The sequence below is a fragment of the Emys orbicularis genome, chromosome 3 (assembly GCF_028017835.1).
Source record: "Emys orbicularis isolate rEmyOrb1 chromosome 3, rEmyOrb1.hap1, whole genome shotgun sequence".
NCBI lineage: Eukaryota > Metazoa > Chordata > Testudines > Emydidae > Emys > Emys orbicularis.
In genome coordinates, this window is record NC_088685.1 from 178,107,423 (window position 1) to 178,120,100 (window position 12,678).

The 12,678-nt window shown below is 43.5% G+C and overlaps 1 protein-coding gene across 1 annotated transcript in view; it reads left to right on the forward strand.

Moving 5' to 3' along the window:
- Positions 1–1,152: 1,152 nt before the first annotated feature.
- PLEKHH2 (pleckstrin homology, MyTH4 and FERM domain containing H2) overlaps positions 1,153–12,678 on the forward strand; it is a 111,647-nt gene continuing 100,121 nt past the window's right edge. The window contains exon 1 of the mRNA XM_065401584.1: positions 1,153–1,275. Within this exon, the coding sequence (XP_065257656.1) occupies positions 1,153–1,275 (123 nt within the window). The remainder of the gene's footprint in view (positions 1,276–12,678) is intronic.

Genomic DNA, 12,678 nt, shown 5'->3' on the forward strand with positions numbered 1-12,678 from the left:
CATCCCAGCCAGGGCTTTGTCAAGCCTGACCTTAAAAACCTCTAAAGGAAGGAGATTCCACCACCTCCATAGGTAACCCATTCCAGTGCTTCACCACCCTCCTAGTGAAAAAAGTTTTTCCTAATATCCAATCTAAACCTCCTTTCACTCTTCCTACTCAAATTCTTCTCTCTCCTAGGGTCTACTAGCCAACTGTGTGATTTGCCAGGGGGAGCTCCACTCCTGCTCCATCCCAGGTCCTGCCCCCATTCCACCCCTGCCCCCAACCTAAGGAACAGCAGCATGACAGGGAAGGGTGAGTGTAGAGCCCCTTCCCCACTGCTGGAGGCAGCCTGGGGAAGGAGTGGAGTTCTGATTCTTTCCATTGTTCAGTGAACAGCGGAGGGAAGGGAAGCCCTGGATCCCACTCCCTCAGCCTGATGGAATAGCCATGGGGAGGAAATGTTGGGAGATGGTGTATTTGTAGGGGCAGGGACAAGAGCACCATTTTAGTCAGTGTCAGCCTTACAATAGGGCTCTATTAGGGCTGTTTGTGTTTTTAAAAACCATCAAACAAAAAACAAACAAACCACCCACCACTAACATTTTAACGTTCATTTAAAAAAAAAAAAAGTTCTCAGAAGCTCGTTGCTCAACTGATTTCAAATTTGCACCACTAAGCCTACCTCAGCTCTCAGCAATTTCCAAGAAATTCCCTGTAAGCATTTGGATTTTAGAAGACTTAAACAGCTGTGTTTTTTTTTTTTTAAACCAGTAAGCTAGCTTCCACTTTAACTATTTTGGTGCTACTATCCCCCTATGAGGAGTTTTCCTTCCTAACAAAGTCTTAGTTCTCTGCAAATTTCTTCTATGCATGAAATAGTGTACAGTAGCTAGAGGTTAAGACAGTTGATGTTTCCCCATTTATCAATAGAAAATGTTGTGCAGCTCTGTAATAACTTAGAAAATAAATACAAGTAAACTTTAGTATGAAACATCCCTTTACTCTAAGTGCCTGTGTAGGCCATCATATTTCCCCCTGCTTTTATAGAACAGCCATGTACAAAAGTTTTAGGTGTCCCCTAAGATTTCCATAAAATCAAGGTTATATGTATACAAAAAATAGACCCAGACATATTAAAGGCAATCTGATTTTTTTCCCCCAGCATAATTATGGCAGATTTTTCAGAGTCAGAAGGAGCTGGAAATTGGAAAGAAAGATGTGTAACTCTGGAGTCACAGCTGATGAAATTTCGTCTCCAGGCAAGCAAGATAAGAGAGCTGTTAGCAGAGAAGGTAGGTCTTATTCTATTAAAATTAATAATTTATATAGACAGTTTTATTTGATAATAGGGGATGAGACTAGTCTTGCTTCAGACAGTGGAAAAGTTTCCCCACTTATCTCACTGCGCCAATGCAGCATTTTAAGTGTAGACCTGTCCATTGCCACCAGGGCCACCCAGAGGATTCCGGGGGCCTGTGGTCTTCGGCAGCGGGTCCCGGGGCAGAAGGACCCCCCACCGTGGGTCTTCGGGGCACTTCAGCAGCGGGTCCCGGAGTGGAGGGACCCCCCGCTGCCGAATTGCCGCTGAAGACCCGGAGCGGAAGAAGCTCCGGGGCCCCGGGCCCCCCCCTGAGATTTTTCTAGGGCCCCCGGAGCAAGTGAAGGACCCCGCTCCAGGGGCCCCTGCGGGGCCCGGGGCAAATTGCCCCACTTGCCCCCCCCCGGGCGGCCTTGACTGCCACTGAGTACAAGCACAACCTTGGGAATTACTAATTCATGCAGAGACCAGGATCCAGAAACAGCAGGAGATGGTGGGGGCTTTTTTTATTAGGAAAATTATAAAGGGGCATAAAATTAAAGAGAAGCCTCCTTCAGAGGAAAGTAAAAATAGAACAATTCCTTCCCTCCATTGTAACCAGTATTTTATCCTAGGTTTGACTGCTGTTTTATTTTTAAGTAGGGAATGTCTGATTCAAATGACTTTCCCTATATTAGAGGCCATTCAGGCTTACATTTATATGTGATGTAACAAGTTGTATACAGAAAAGTACATTTTCACCATATTACATTAACTACTAGTGGTTTACAACATACAGTGCAAATGGGAAAAGTAATTAGCAGGTATGAATTTCAGGTTGCTATATCCTGTAGAAGAAAAATTGAAACCAAGCACTCAGTCCATGAGAAATACACTACTTTTCCCTTGTACTAGAAATACCATGCAGATCAATACCATGTCAAAAATTAGCAGTCTATGGCTCTAGGAACATATAGTCATAGAATGCAAATAATGTGGGTCATCTGTGTCTGCATTCTAATTCTTTATCCAAAAGTTGTGTGATATTGCACCAGATTGGAGGCACATATTAATACAGAGGGCCAAATTCACCAGTACGCTGCAGCTACGTTGTGCTCCTCTAATGATGCAAAACAATTGTAAACCTGGCTGGCTACCTCAGATTTAGGTCTGCTTTACAGTGTCATTGTAGTTCAATGTAGCTAAAATAGACTGCTGAATAGAATTGACCAGACAACAACAATTCCATTTAATGGCAACTTCAAGGTTTCTCATTAGATTGATAACTTTAAAAAGTTTTTGCAGAAATGGAACTGTGGATAGTTAGGGTACTGGCTGAGATGTGGGAGATGCAGGTTCATCTTGCTGCTCTGCCTGATTCAAAACACAGTTTTTCCATCCCACATCACTTCAGAATAGTCAGAGCAGGGACTTGAACCTGTCTTTTCCACATCTCAGGCCAGTACCCTAACCACATAGCAGTAAAGTAACTTTCAATATCCACCCCACCCCCCAAATAAACCTTCCAGATGAAAGTTTTGTGGAAACCAGTACATCTCTCTGAAAAAGTGTTGTCTTTGACAAAACAGCATGCTTTGTGAAATAAAATTGTTCTTACCAGCTCTACTGCCCAATTGGGTCCAGAGTAGATTTTTGTAGGTTTAACAATAAAATAGAAATAATTAGTTCTAGGGAGGAGTCAAAAGTGTAATAAAGAAATATAGCTATTGGCTTTCACTGTTGTTTTAAAGTTTCCATTTTTATGTAATTGACAAAGTTAAAAGCAAATAGAATTTGACAGTACCATCACTCTTCTCCCCTCCCCCCCTCTGTTTGTTGTTGAGTAGTGGCCAAAACAAGACTCCTGTTTAACATCATACAGTATGTATCTTTTTGTAATAAAAAAAATTTGGAATGGGAATTATTTTGTACTAAATGTGTGTAACCGGAATCCCAGGGGAGCCAGCTGAGGTCAGTTAGGGTGCACTGCAAAGAATGGGGCAGGCAATCCCCAAAGCTGGTGGATATTCCAATACTTAGATTTAATAAGTCAGCACAAAACAGCTTCTGTTATGCCTCAGTGGTTACTCAGAAGTCAACAACGCAGTTCCTTTAAAGTAACCCAGCCTCCACCCTCCACCAAGTCAACCAAGTCAGATATGATGAGGATTAATGAAAATCTTAATCATACAAAAAAGGTTCTACCAATCTCAAAGGATTGGACACATTATCCCCCAGGTTAATGAATATTCCAGATCTTACCCAAATACACACTTATTAAGTCTTAAGTCTTATTAACTAAACTAAAATTTATTAAAAAAGAAAAGGGAGAGTATGGTTATAAGATCAGTGTGCATAGACATGAATTCAATTCTTGAGGTTCAGATTCATAGCAGGGATGGTGAGCTTTGTAGTTGCAAAGAGTTCTTTCAGAAATAGTTCATAGGTTATAGTCCAGTGTTTATATTTCAGGGCGGTCCAGTCAGAACTGGGATCTCAGTCTTTGTGACTAAGGCTTCCCCTGCATGAAACCTCAAGCAGATCTGAGATGACAGGATCAAGACCCAACAGTCTTTTATACAATTCCAGGCCTTCTTTGACAGGTCAGAGTCCTTAGGCCAACAATAGGCAATCAGGGCGACTTTGAAGTAGGTCAGTTTCCCAAGTATCACTGGCAATTAGCTACACTAATTAATATAAGGCAATTGCTTATTTTCCCACCATTTACAGATGATTTGCTATACATTTTAAAGAGAGATGAATACAGCAGATATCCTATGTTTACAGTTCATTTAAATGTAAAGAAGTTCTTTTGATCTCTGAATACAGACTGTTTGATTACATTGTTGACCTCTACCAATATATATGTAAATCACAAAAACACAAGCATTATCTCCCCATATGTTTTTAAGGGTTGAATTGGAGTAATTTATTCTGCAGGATGCTTAACCTGGTCATGCATCACAATATAGCTTAGCTAGTCCTATTTTCATAGGACACAAATCCAAATAAAATGAAGCCCATATAGAATCATTGCAATTTTTAAATGCTTCCCTAAGTCATAAGACTCACCATCTTGCACAAAGATATGCCACAGTAAATCAGTTTTTGTTGGAATTTGCATGCACAGGGCCAAATTTTGCCCTGTTCTCCATGGAAGAGGACCTACCTGGAACTATAGTGTTTCCAATGCACACATTGGCCAGGCCAAGAGGCGGCAGTGAAGTGGGAGGGAAGGGCTACATACCCTCTGTCCCCACAGAGTTATGGCCCTTTCCATAACAGTGCATCAGAGTTAAGGTGGCAGCACGACTAGTGGGTCCACAACTATGCAGCTCAAAGGCCAAAGTTCTCCATGAACACATGTAGTGGCTATTGTCCCTGTGGCATGAAGACAGTTCAAGCAAGTTGTAGCTGAGGGTCAGATGGCTACTACTAGGGGTGAAAGTAACTTAAAGGACTTACCGGTATGCTGGAGTGCTGAGCAGGGGGCAGGGCCTCAACCAGCAGGGGGCAGGGCCTTTAAATTCCCAGGCCCTTTAAATCGAAATTTAAAGGGCTTGGGGCTCTGGGTGCGGTAGCCCCGGCAGCGGAGCTCTGACAGCAATTTAAAGGGCCAGGAGCTCCACTGCAGTAGCGGTGGCGGGGAGCCCCAGGCCCTTTAAATCACTGCTGGAGCCCTGGGCCGCTGCCGCTACCCCGTGTCCGAGATCAATGCAGGTTCGAATGAGTATTTGAGTGAAGGAGGAAAATTGAAGCAAAGACAGATTGCAATTCAAAACAGGTGGTTGTTTATTAATGGGGAATGAATTACAACTTGGGCTGGGGAGGAATACCTTTACCACTCGCAATACTATCAGAGCAAAAATATTTACCCAACTCTAATTAAAAAAGAGAAACAAGTCATCAATCAAAAGTATCACCAGAACAGTAATATATGTAAGTTGAAACAGTCTATTTACATCCAACAACGAAGAACCGAATGATCTATAATCAACTGCTCACTAAAAGCCAGAACAGACATACAAAACTGAGTAAACCGTACATACATTAATCGAATCCTATACCACAACAGCAATTAATACAACAATTCGTCCCCTATATACTATACACGAGATTTGGTACCAAGGGAGGGGAAAAAAGGAAGAGGCCAAGCAGACAAAATATTTACAAAAATTGAAATGCACATACCACACTCCAGGCGCAGCTGACCAGCAGTACAGACACCAGTGGCATGACGGGATGTAATCCGAAATGACACGACACGAGCCGGCTACATCCGGAGGAGACCCTGGCTGAAAGGGTGATCAGGCCTATCAGCTAACACGCGGACACTCCTACAGATTTTCGCGCGGGACATAGTTTTATTCGAAGACCCTTACTCGTGCCAGCATTTGGTTGGTCCCCAGCTCCTACACCAACTGGGTTCCGAGCTGGTGCCCTCTACGTCAACAGATACTGCACCCGGCACACTAAGTTTATGCACACGACACATCGGTATTGTAGCACATGGTACTAATGTGACCTACAATTGACCAGGCAAAAGGTTCGAGAATAGGCACACGGCACCACGGTGATGCACACACCACCAATGTGACCTTTTGACTGACAATTGGCCATACAGATGCCATGTCTTAGCATAGGGTTGTGACACCCCGGGGCTCTGGCAGCGGGGCTCTGGCAGTGATTTAAAGGGCCCGGGGGTTCCGGCTACCGCAGCAGAGCCCCGGGCCTTTTAAATTGCCGCCAGAGCCCCGGGGCTCCCAGCTGCCGCCGCTACCCCGGGGCTCCGGCAGTGGGGCTCTGGCAGCAATTTAAAGGGCCCAGGGCTCCGGCCACTGCTGGGAGCCCCGGGCACTTTAAATCGCTGGCCTGGGGAAGCTGCCCCCTGCCGGTACGGTCGGCTGTGTACTGGCTGTTGCCGGTATGCTGTACCGGACCATACCAGCTTATTTTTCACCTCTGGCTACTACTGACATAGTGGATCAAAGGTTCTTGGAAGGTTGGGTCCCCCCACTCCCCCTACTATCCTAATTTAAGAATTTATCAGTAAACCCATTGTAAGCATGTGTCCTCACCTTTAGGTGGCCCCTCGTTCCCAGACATTGCATTGCAGAGGACTTCATCTCACATATCTGTCCTGAGGGGCCACTTCCTTGGCTCTGTAATGGCCACCTGGAATCTTTGTTTGACTCCCTCTCTGGCTTTTTGTTGGCTCCACCCTCTGGCATAGTCACATAAGAGTTGATTCCCTTCCCCCAGGGTACTGGAGGTCCAACTGAAAGTTCACAATGTCCAAACTTATAGTTCTTCTGCCACTCTTAGGTTCAACTGAAATCTGCTGCTTCCTGGCCCTTACAGAGATTGTCTTCAACCACTTAATCCCTAGCAAGATTCTCTCACTGCTTCCCTTTATGAAGGACTCCAGCAGTTTACCTCTGAGGATCTCCCTGTTCCTTGTAGGCTCTATCTCATGGCTCCCGCCACAGGAGCCTACTCTGCTCCCTGTTGGTGACTCAGCCTGACTTCCTGAGGCTCTTCCCAGCTAGGAACTACCCTTATTCTTCTCTCGGGGTTTCTCCCTGTACTGCGTTCCCAGCTCTATATAAATAGTGCTCTCCCTGCTTCACCACGGCTAGGGCGGGTGGTCAGTCTTTCTAATTAAGCCCCATGACACCCAGCTTCATTACATATAGTTATAAGGTGCTATTTTACCTCGCTATTCCAGTTGATGTTTTCCTTCTGTATTCTTTATCAAGCTATATAATTCGCCATAGTTTATTTTCCTAGAACATTAGCTTTCTAACATCAAAATGAAGAAGTGTAGTTCTTTTTGCATTAGGCATTGTGGGTGAAAGACATTTAGGACTTTTTATGTTAACATTTAAACTCACAGCAACTTAACATTACTCTGTAACACTATTGTGATCAACCAAATTTCACCCTAGTAGTTATTATTCCAAACAATATTGGAAGTTTGGAAGACTAGAAAATTATTATTGCTATTAGAAAGCAATATAATTGAAAACTCTTAACAGTTGCCTGATCTTTCAATTTTTATGCATGGAAAACTCTCATGGAATAGGTCCTGCTGAACACTGCATGAGAATGGGAAAGCTGAGCAGTTGCACAATATATTACCCTTTGAAGTTTCACTCAGTAAAAAAATTGAATCTCTCATATCATCCCACCAACCCCAGCAGAGGTCACAGGGAACTCAATAAAACTTTGTGATATGAGTGTTATTCTAAAAAGATCAGCATGGATCTGTGTCCATTACTAGAAAGGAAGCATCAGCCAAAGAGACTAATGCAGTCTCTGTACCATTCTGCTCTGAAAGCTATACTAAAAGGCAACAGAAAACTGGATGACTACACAGGCAGAGCTTCTAACTCAAATGGAACATCTAGTGTCCATCTGACCTGTAAGTGTTCCTTCCAGCCACAGAGGGTTGCTGAGGTGCCTACTCTGGAACCAAAGGCTTTCACTGCTTTGCCTCTGGGATGCAGCTGAAGAACTAGCAGCTGGGAAGAGAAAGTGGCATCCTCAAGCTGGGTAGGGACATAAAAGGGACCTAATGTTGGTCATAGCCCTCCCCCCTGACACTCTCCAGCTGCTCCCTCAGATGCCTTCTAGCACCTACCTTTCCTACCTGCAGCTGCTAAGTTATGTGCAGCAGCCACTGCTTGCAGTATTGGTAACACCACGTGTTCAGAAATAACAACTCAGCCCCTAAAATATCTGAGGTGAAAAAAAGAGATAAAAATACACTGTGGGTTTGATGGGATCACTGGGGTGCAACCTGGACTGTGAGACTGCTGAGCCCTCCAAATGCACCAACCTGGGCTGCCTCTCACGCTGTGACGCCGATGTCGAGCTACAAGCCTCTGACAGGCACCACAGTTACACAGCCATCCACAGGCAGGGACACACCCAACTGAATTACGTGAGTGATCTCCCAACCACTCATGAGCCATCAATAGAGAGGTTCCAGCCAATTTCCCACAGATCCCCAGTCTTGTATCCCAGAACTACTGTCTTGCACTAGTCAGAAGCCTGACTGTGTAAGTTCATTACTTAATTTGCCACTTCTTCATAGGAAAGTGGACATTCACCAGCCTTAGGAAATCTCAGCTCAGATTACAAAGTATGTCTACCAAAACACACTGTTTTAGGTAAAATATAAAACAGATTTATTAACTACAGAAAGACAGATTTTAAGTGATTATAAGTAGCAGGCATAGAGATCAAAGTTGGTTATCTAAGAAATAAAATAGAAATGCAGTCTAAATTCTAACTTTAACAGACTAAGCAATATTTCAGCCAGGAAATCTCATCTTAACAGATGGTACAAGCAGATTACAGTTCCTCAATTCACAGACAGGGCCACTTTCCAGCCTGGGACCAAACTTTCCCAGTTCAAAGTCTTTTTCTTGCAGACATCTTCCAGGTGTTGAGATGGGGTGGAGGGTGATGATGTCACTGTCTCCCTTTTATACTTTCTTCCAGCTGCTAGAAAGATCCTTGCTGTGACGTGGCTTAGTCCACCCCCCTGCCCTACGTGCCATCTCCGACAAGCCTCTGGAATAATGGATTGTGTGTTGATGAGCCATTAATGCTCGTCTGGCCAGTGATGGCTATGTCTTTGTTGTAATTAGAAGGCTGGCCGTGGGTGTTCCCAACTTCACAACATATTGCAGTAACATATATAGCAATACTTTATAACTTCACATACAATGATAGTACATACAACAGGATATTATTGTTCAGCAGATCAAGACTTACAAAATGATACCTCACAAGGCATACTTTGTTCAAAACATATCATAATTATATCACAGTGAATATGGGGGTTCCAGGGTGCTATTTTGAGGTACAGTATGTTCTTTTTTGAGCTTTTAGGGTTCATGTTTTCAAGCTTTCCTCTGCAATCATGAAGGCTAGAAATTTGCTTTAATTAAAAAAAAAAAAAGTAATTGCATGATTCTAGGAGCTGAGGCTTTAAGAAAAAACACAGAATATTGCAAGAATTGTGATAAAATTGGTAACACTGTAATGGAGCAAGGAGTGTGGAAGGGAATGGGGCATAGGCAGTCTGGCCTAGCAGTTATAGCTGGGCCCACTTGGTATGGTAGTCGCCAAGCAGGAGCTGGAGGGATAACAAGAGCCAGGTCCCATAAGCAAGAGTCAGGATCAGTCAGGCTGGGGTTAGAGATCAAGCAAAGCCTGGCCTTGCACCAAGCCAAAGTGTTGTTGTCCAGACAACTTCCTGTGCCAACCCCTGGGGTTAAATATAGGGTTACCATATTTAAACATTAAAAAAAGAGGACACTCCACGGGGCCCTGGCCCCGCCCCTTCCTCGCCCCCTTCCCCGCCCCAACTCCGCCCCTTCCCCGCCCCGCCCCCACCCCAACACTGCCCCTTCCCTGCCCCAACTCCGCCCCTTCCCCAAAGTCCCCGCCCCAACTCCGCCCCCTCCCCTGAGCGCCCCGCATTCCCCCTCCTCCCTCACAGCCACGCGAAACAGCTGCCTGAGTGCTACCGGCTTCACGGTTTGCCGGGCAGCCCCCAGACCTCCAGACTCTGCGTCCCCGGCCGGGTGCTTCCCCAGCGCAGCCGGAGCCCGGGAGGGGAAGGGCCCGGCCAGGGGCGCAGGGTCTGGAGGTCTGGGGGCTGCCCGGCAAACCGTGAAGCCGGTAGCGCTCGGGCAGCTCGGCTCTTCAGCTACACAAAGCTGAGGTGTTTGGAGGCAGCCGCCGCCGCCGGGGAATCCGCCTGCAGCTCGCAGCCTGCCCGAGCCGCTCTAAGGTAAGCAGGGGACTGGGGCAGGGATGCCGGCAAAACAAAGCTGGGAGTATTTTCCCGGACATGTTCGGCTTTTTGGCAATTCTCCCCGGACAGGGATTTGAGGACCAAAAAGCCGGACATGTCCTGGAAAATCCGGACGTATGGTAACCCTAGTTAAATAAGGCACTTGGCCAATCAAAGGGCCACAGGGTTCCGTTACTCTGGGTTTCTTGGGTGGTACTTCCTGGAGCATCTACTCTCCATAATGCCCCCTGGGGGTACTGCTGCATCAGCTCATAGTCCCACAGGGCCACTATCAGCTATCCTGGGCTCTGAAAACCTGGGTTCTAGTCCATGGACCCTTACAGGGTGTGGAGAAAATCAGTAATTCCTTCATCCCTGGGACAAATGCTATGTGGAATTGCAAAAACCTTGGTATAGTTCAGCACATTATAGCAGTGTTATGTCAACCTTACCCGCCTTAGCTTTAGCTAAACTAACAAAATAAAAATGTTTTAGTGAGGTGCTAACAGGCAAAATCCTCCATGGCAAAGATGACTTCTTGAGCATGGGCCTGACAGGTGTTCAGCTGAGGGAAGCTGCTATACTTCCCTCCTGTACTGGATCATTAATGAGTTCAGTCAAAAATAGGCCTATTCCACTGTCCTACGTCTTGCCTTTATTTATTTATTTATATATATGTGTGTGTGTGTGTGTGTGTGTGTGTGTGTGTTCTACTTGCGAGCTGGAGTCCCCCCCGCACATTGAGCAAGTCCATGAGAGAGAGTGGCCAAAAGTAAACAAGAGAAGACACCATGTTTGTCATCTGCAGACTTGGGCTGATTTTGATTTTTTGATGTCATTCAAAAACCAGCATTTGGGGTTTTTTGGTCTCTCTTTGTTGACTAGTGATCCAGTAACCTATTTTTTGCTTGTTTGTTTTTTAAATTAAAAACAACAATATGCCAAAAAAAAACCCCTATATTTTTAAGGGGAAATTAAATGTTTAGTTTAAAATTAACCTAGATGTATATCTATTCCTTTACACTGAATTACTACTACGTTTATTCAAATTTGGAAATGCAAATATTTGGTGCATTTTATAAAACCAGCAAATATCTTCCTGAACTTTTGTGGTATGTGAGTTTGAGAGCTTTCATATTTTAATTTTAAAGAGCTATAAAAGTGTGACTACTACAACTTTTTATTTTTTAGGGAGATTGGAAGACACAAAAGGTGTTTTGAGGGGGCAAAGGAATACACAATATTTTCAGCAGAGTCAATCATTCATTCATTGTTTTTATTGGTTTGGGGGTTTTGTTTGTTTGTTTTTTCATTTTGTCAAGTAATAAAGAGAGCGCATTTTTATAACTCCAACATGCAAAGAAAGAGACCTTGTTGGAGTTTTAAGCAGAAGCTGCTGCTCTAAATGAGAGAGATCTTTATAGGAATTTGAGGAATGGTGTAAAAAGTATCCCTAGTATGCCAAATTTAGGCTGTCTGAGGAGACTGAGCTTGAAGTAGAAGCGTTTATTTTATTACTGTTTTAGTCTTCTGAGTGTGAAGTTTTAAAAAATCCTTTCGGTAAACAACTGCAGTATTTTACTGTAAGTTAGGCAGTAGCTGGCATTTAATGCCAAGAGGAAAATCCACCCCCCCCTTTCCCAAATACCCATTTTTTTCATCTACTACTCAAATGATATAAAGCATAACGTGTTCATTGTTTCTATCACTAACAGTGTTTTAGCAAAAAGAACTACATAACTCTCTTAAAAACTTTCTAGGCTGCTTTGAGCAGCCTACTTTGTATTTCTTTCAGTCATATCCTATAAGGACTGATTATGGAACTGGTCCAAGTCTTGCATTATGGCCCAAACAATAAAACTCAAAGTTGACATGAATGTTTCTGGGTTTGTTTTCTTGAGTGCTCTGAATCATTATTTCATACTCAGAATAATTTTGAACAAAATATTGTGATCAGCATGCTAAAGATACAGTATTACTTTTATAGACATGTTGATTTGTTTGCTTTTAGTTTTAACCTTTCACTTTTGATGTTCTTGTTTGGTACACGTCTTCAGCAAGCAAGTGATATTGTACATCAAAAATGCATATTACTTCGGATACAGGTTGTGAAAATTAAAGGCAACAGCTTTCTAAAGTGGAGAATACATTTTGAATGCATTCCACAAAACATACTATGTGCCTGATATTTGTTCTTATATAACAATAGCTAAGTCCACTTTTTCTGCATTGCTGACATATTTTAAATGTCTGCATGGTTTGTCATTTGATATTTGAAAAATAAAGTAGGCATAATTAGGCATGTGTCATTTGTGGTATGACAATTTTCAAATGTACATCTTTGTCAAGAATCAAGGCTATATAGTATGTACATCTTGAGCAGGGTTTGTTTGCCAATGGAATGTTTGCAGAAAGCATGATGAATATTTGTATTTCTTCTAGTGGGTTGTAATGAATAAGTGTAAAAGGGAGAAAAATATAATTGTATCAAAATTAAATAGAGATGGTTCTGCTTCAGTATTTGTTGATTTGCTTTTTAGAGAGCTTATTGTCATAGGAAATAATCAGAGATGTAGGACTGGACGG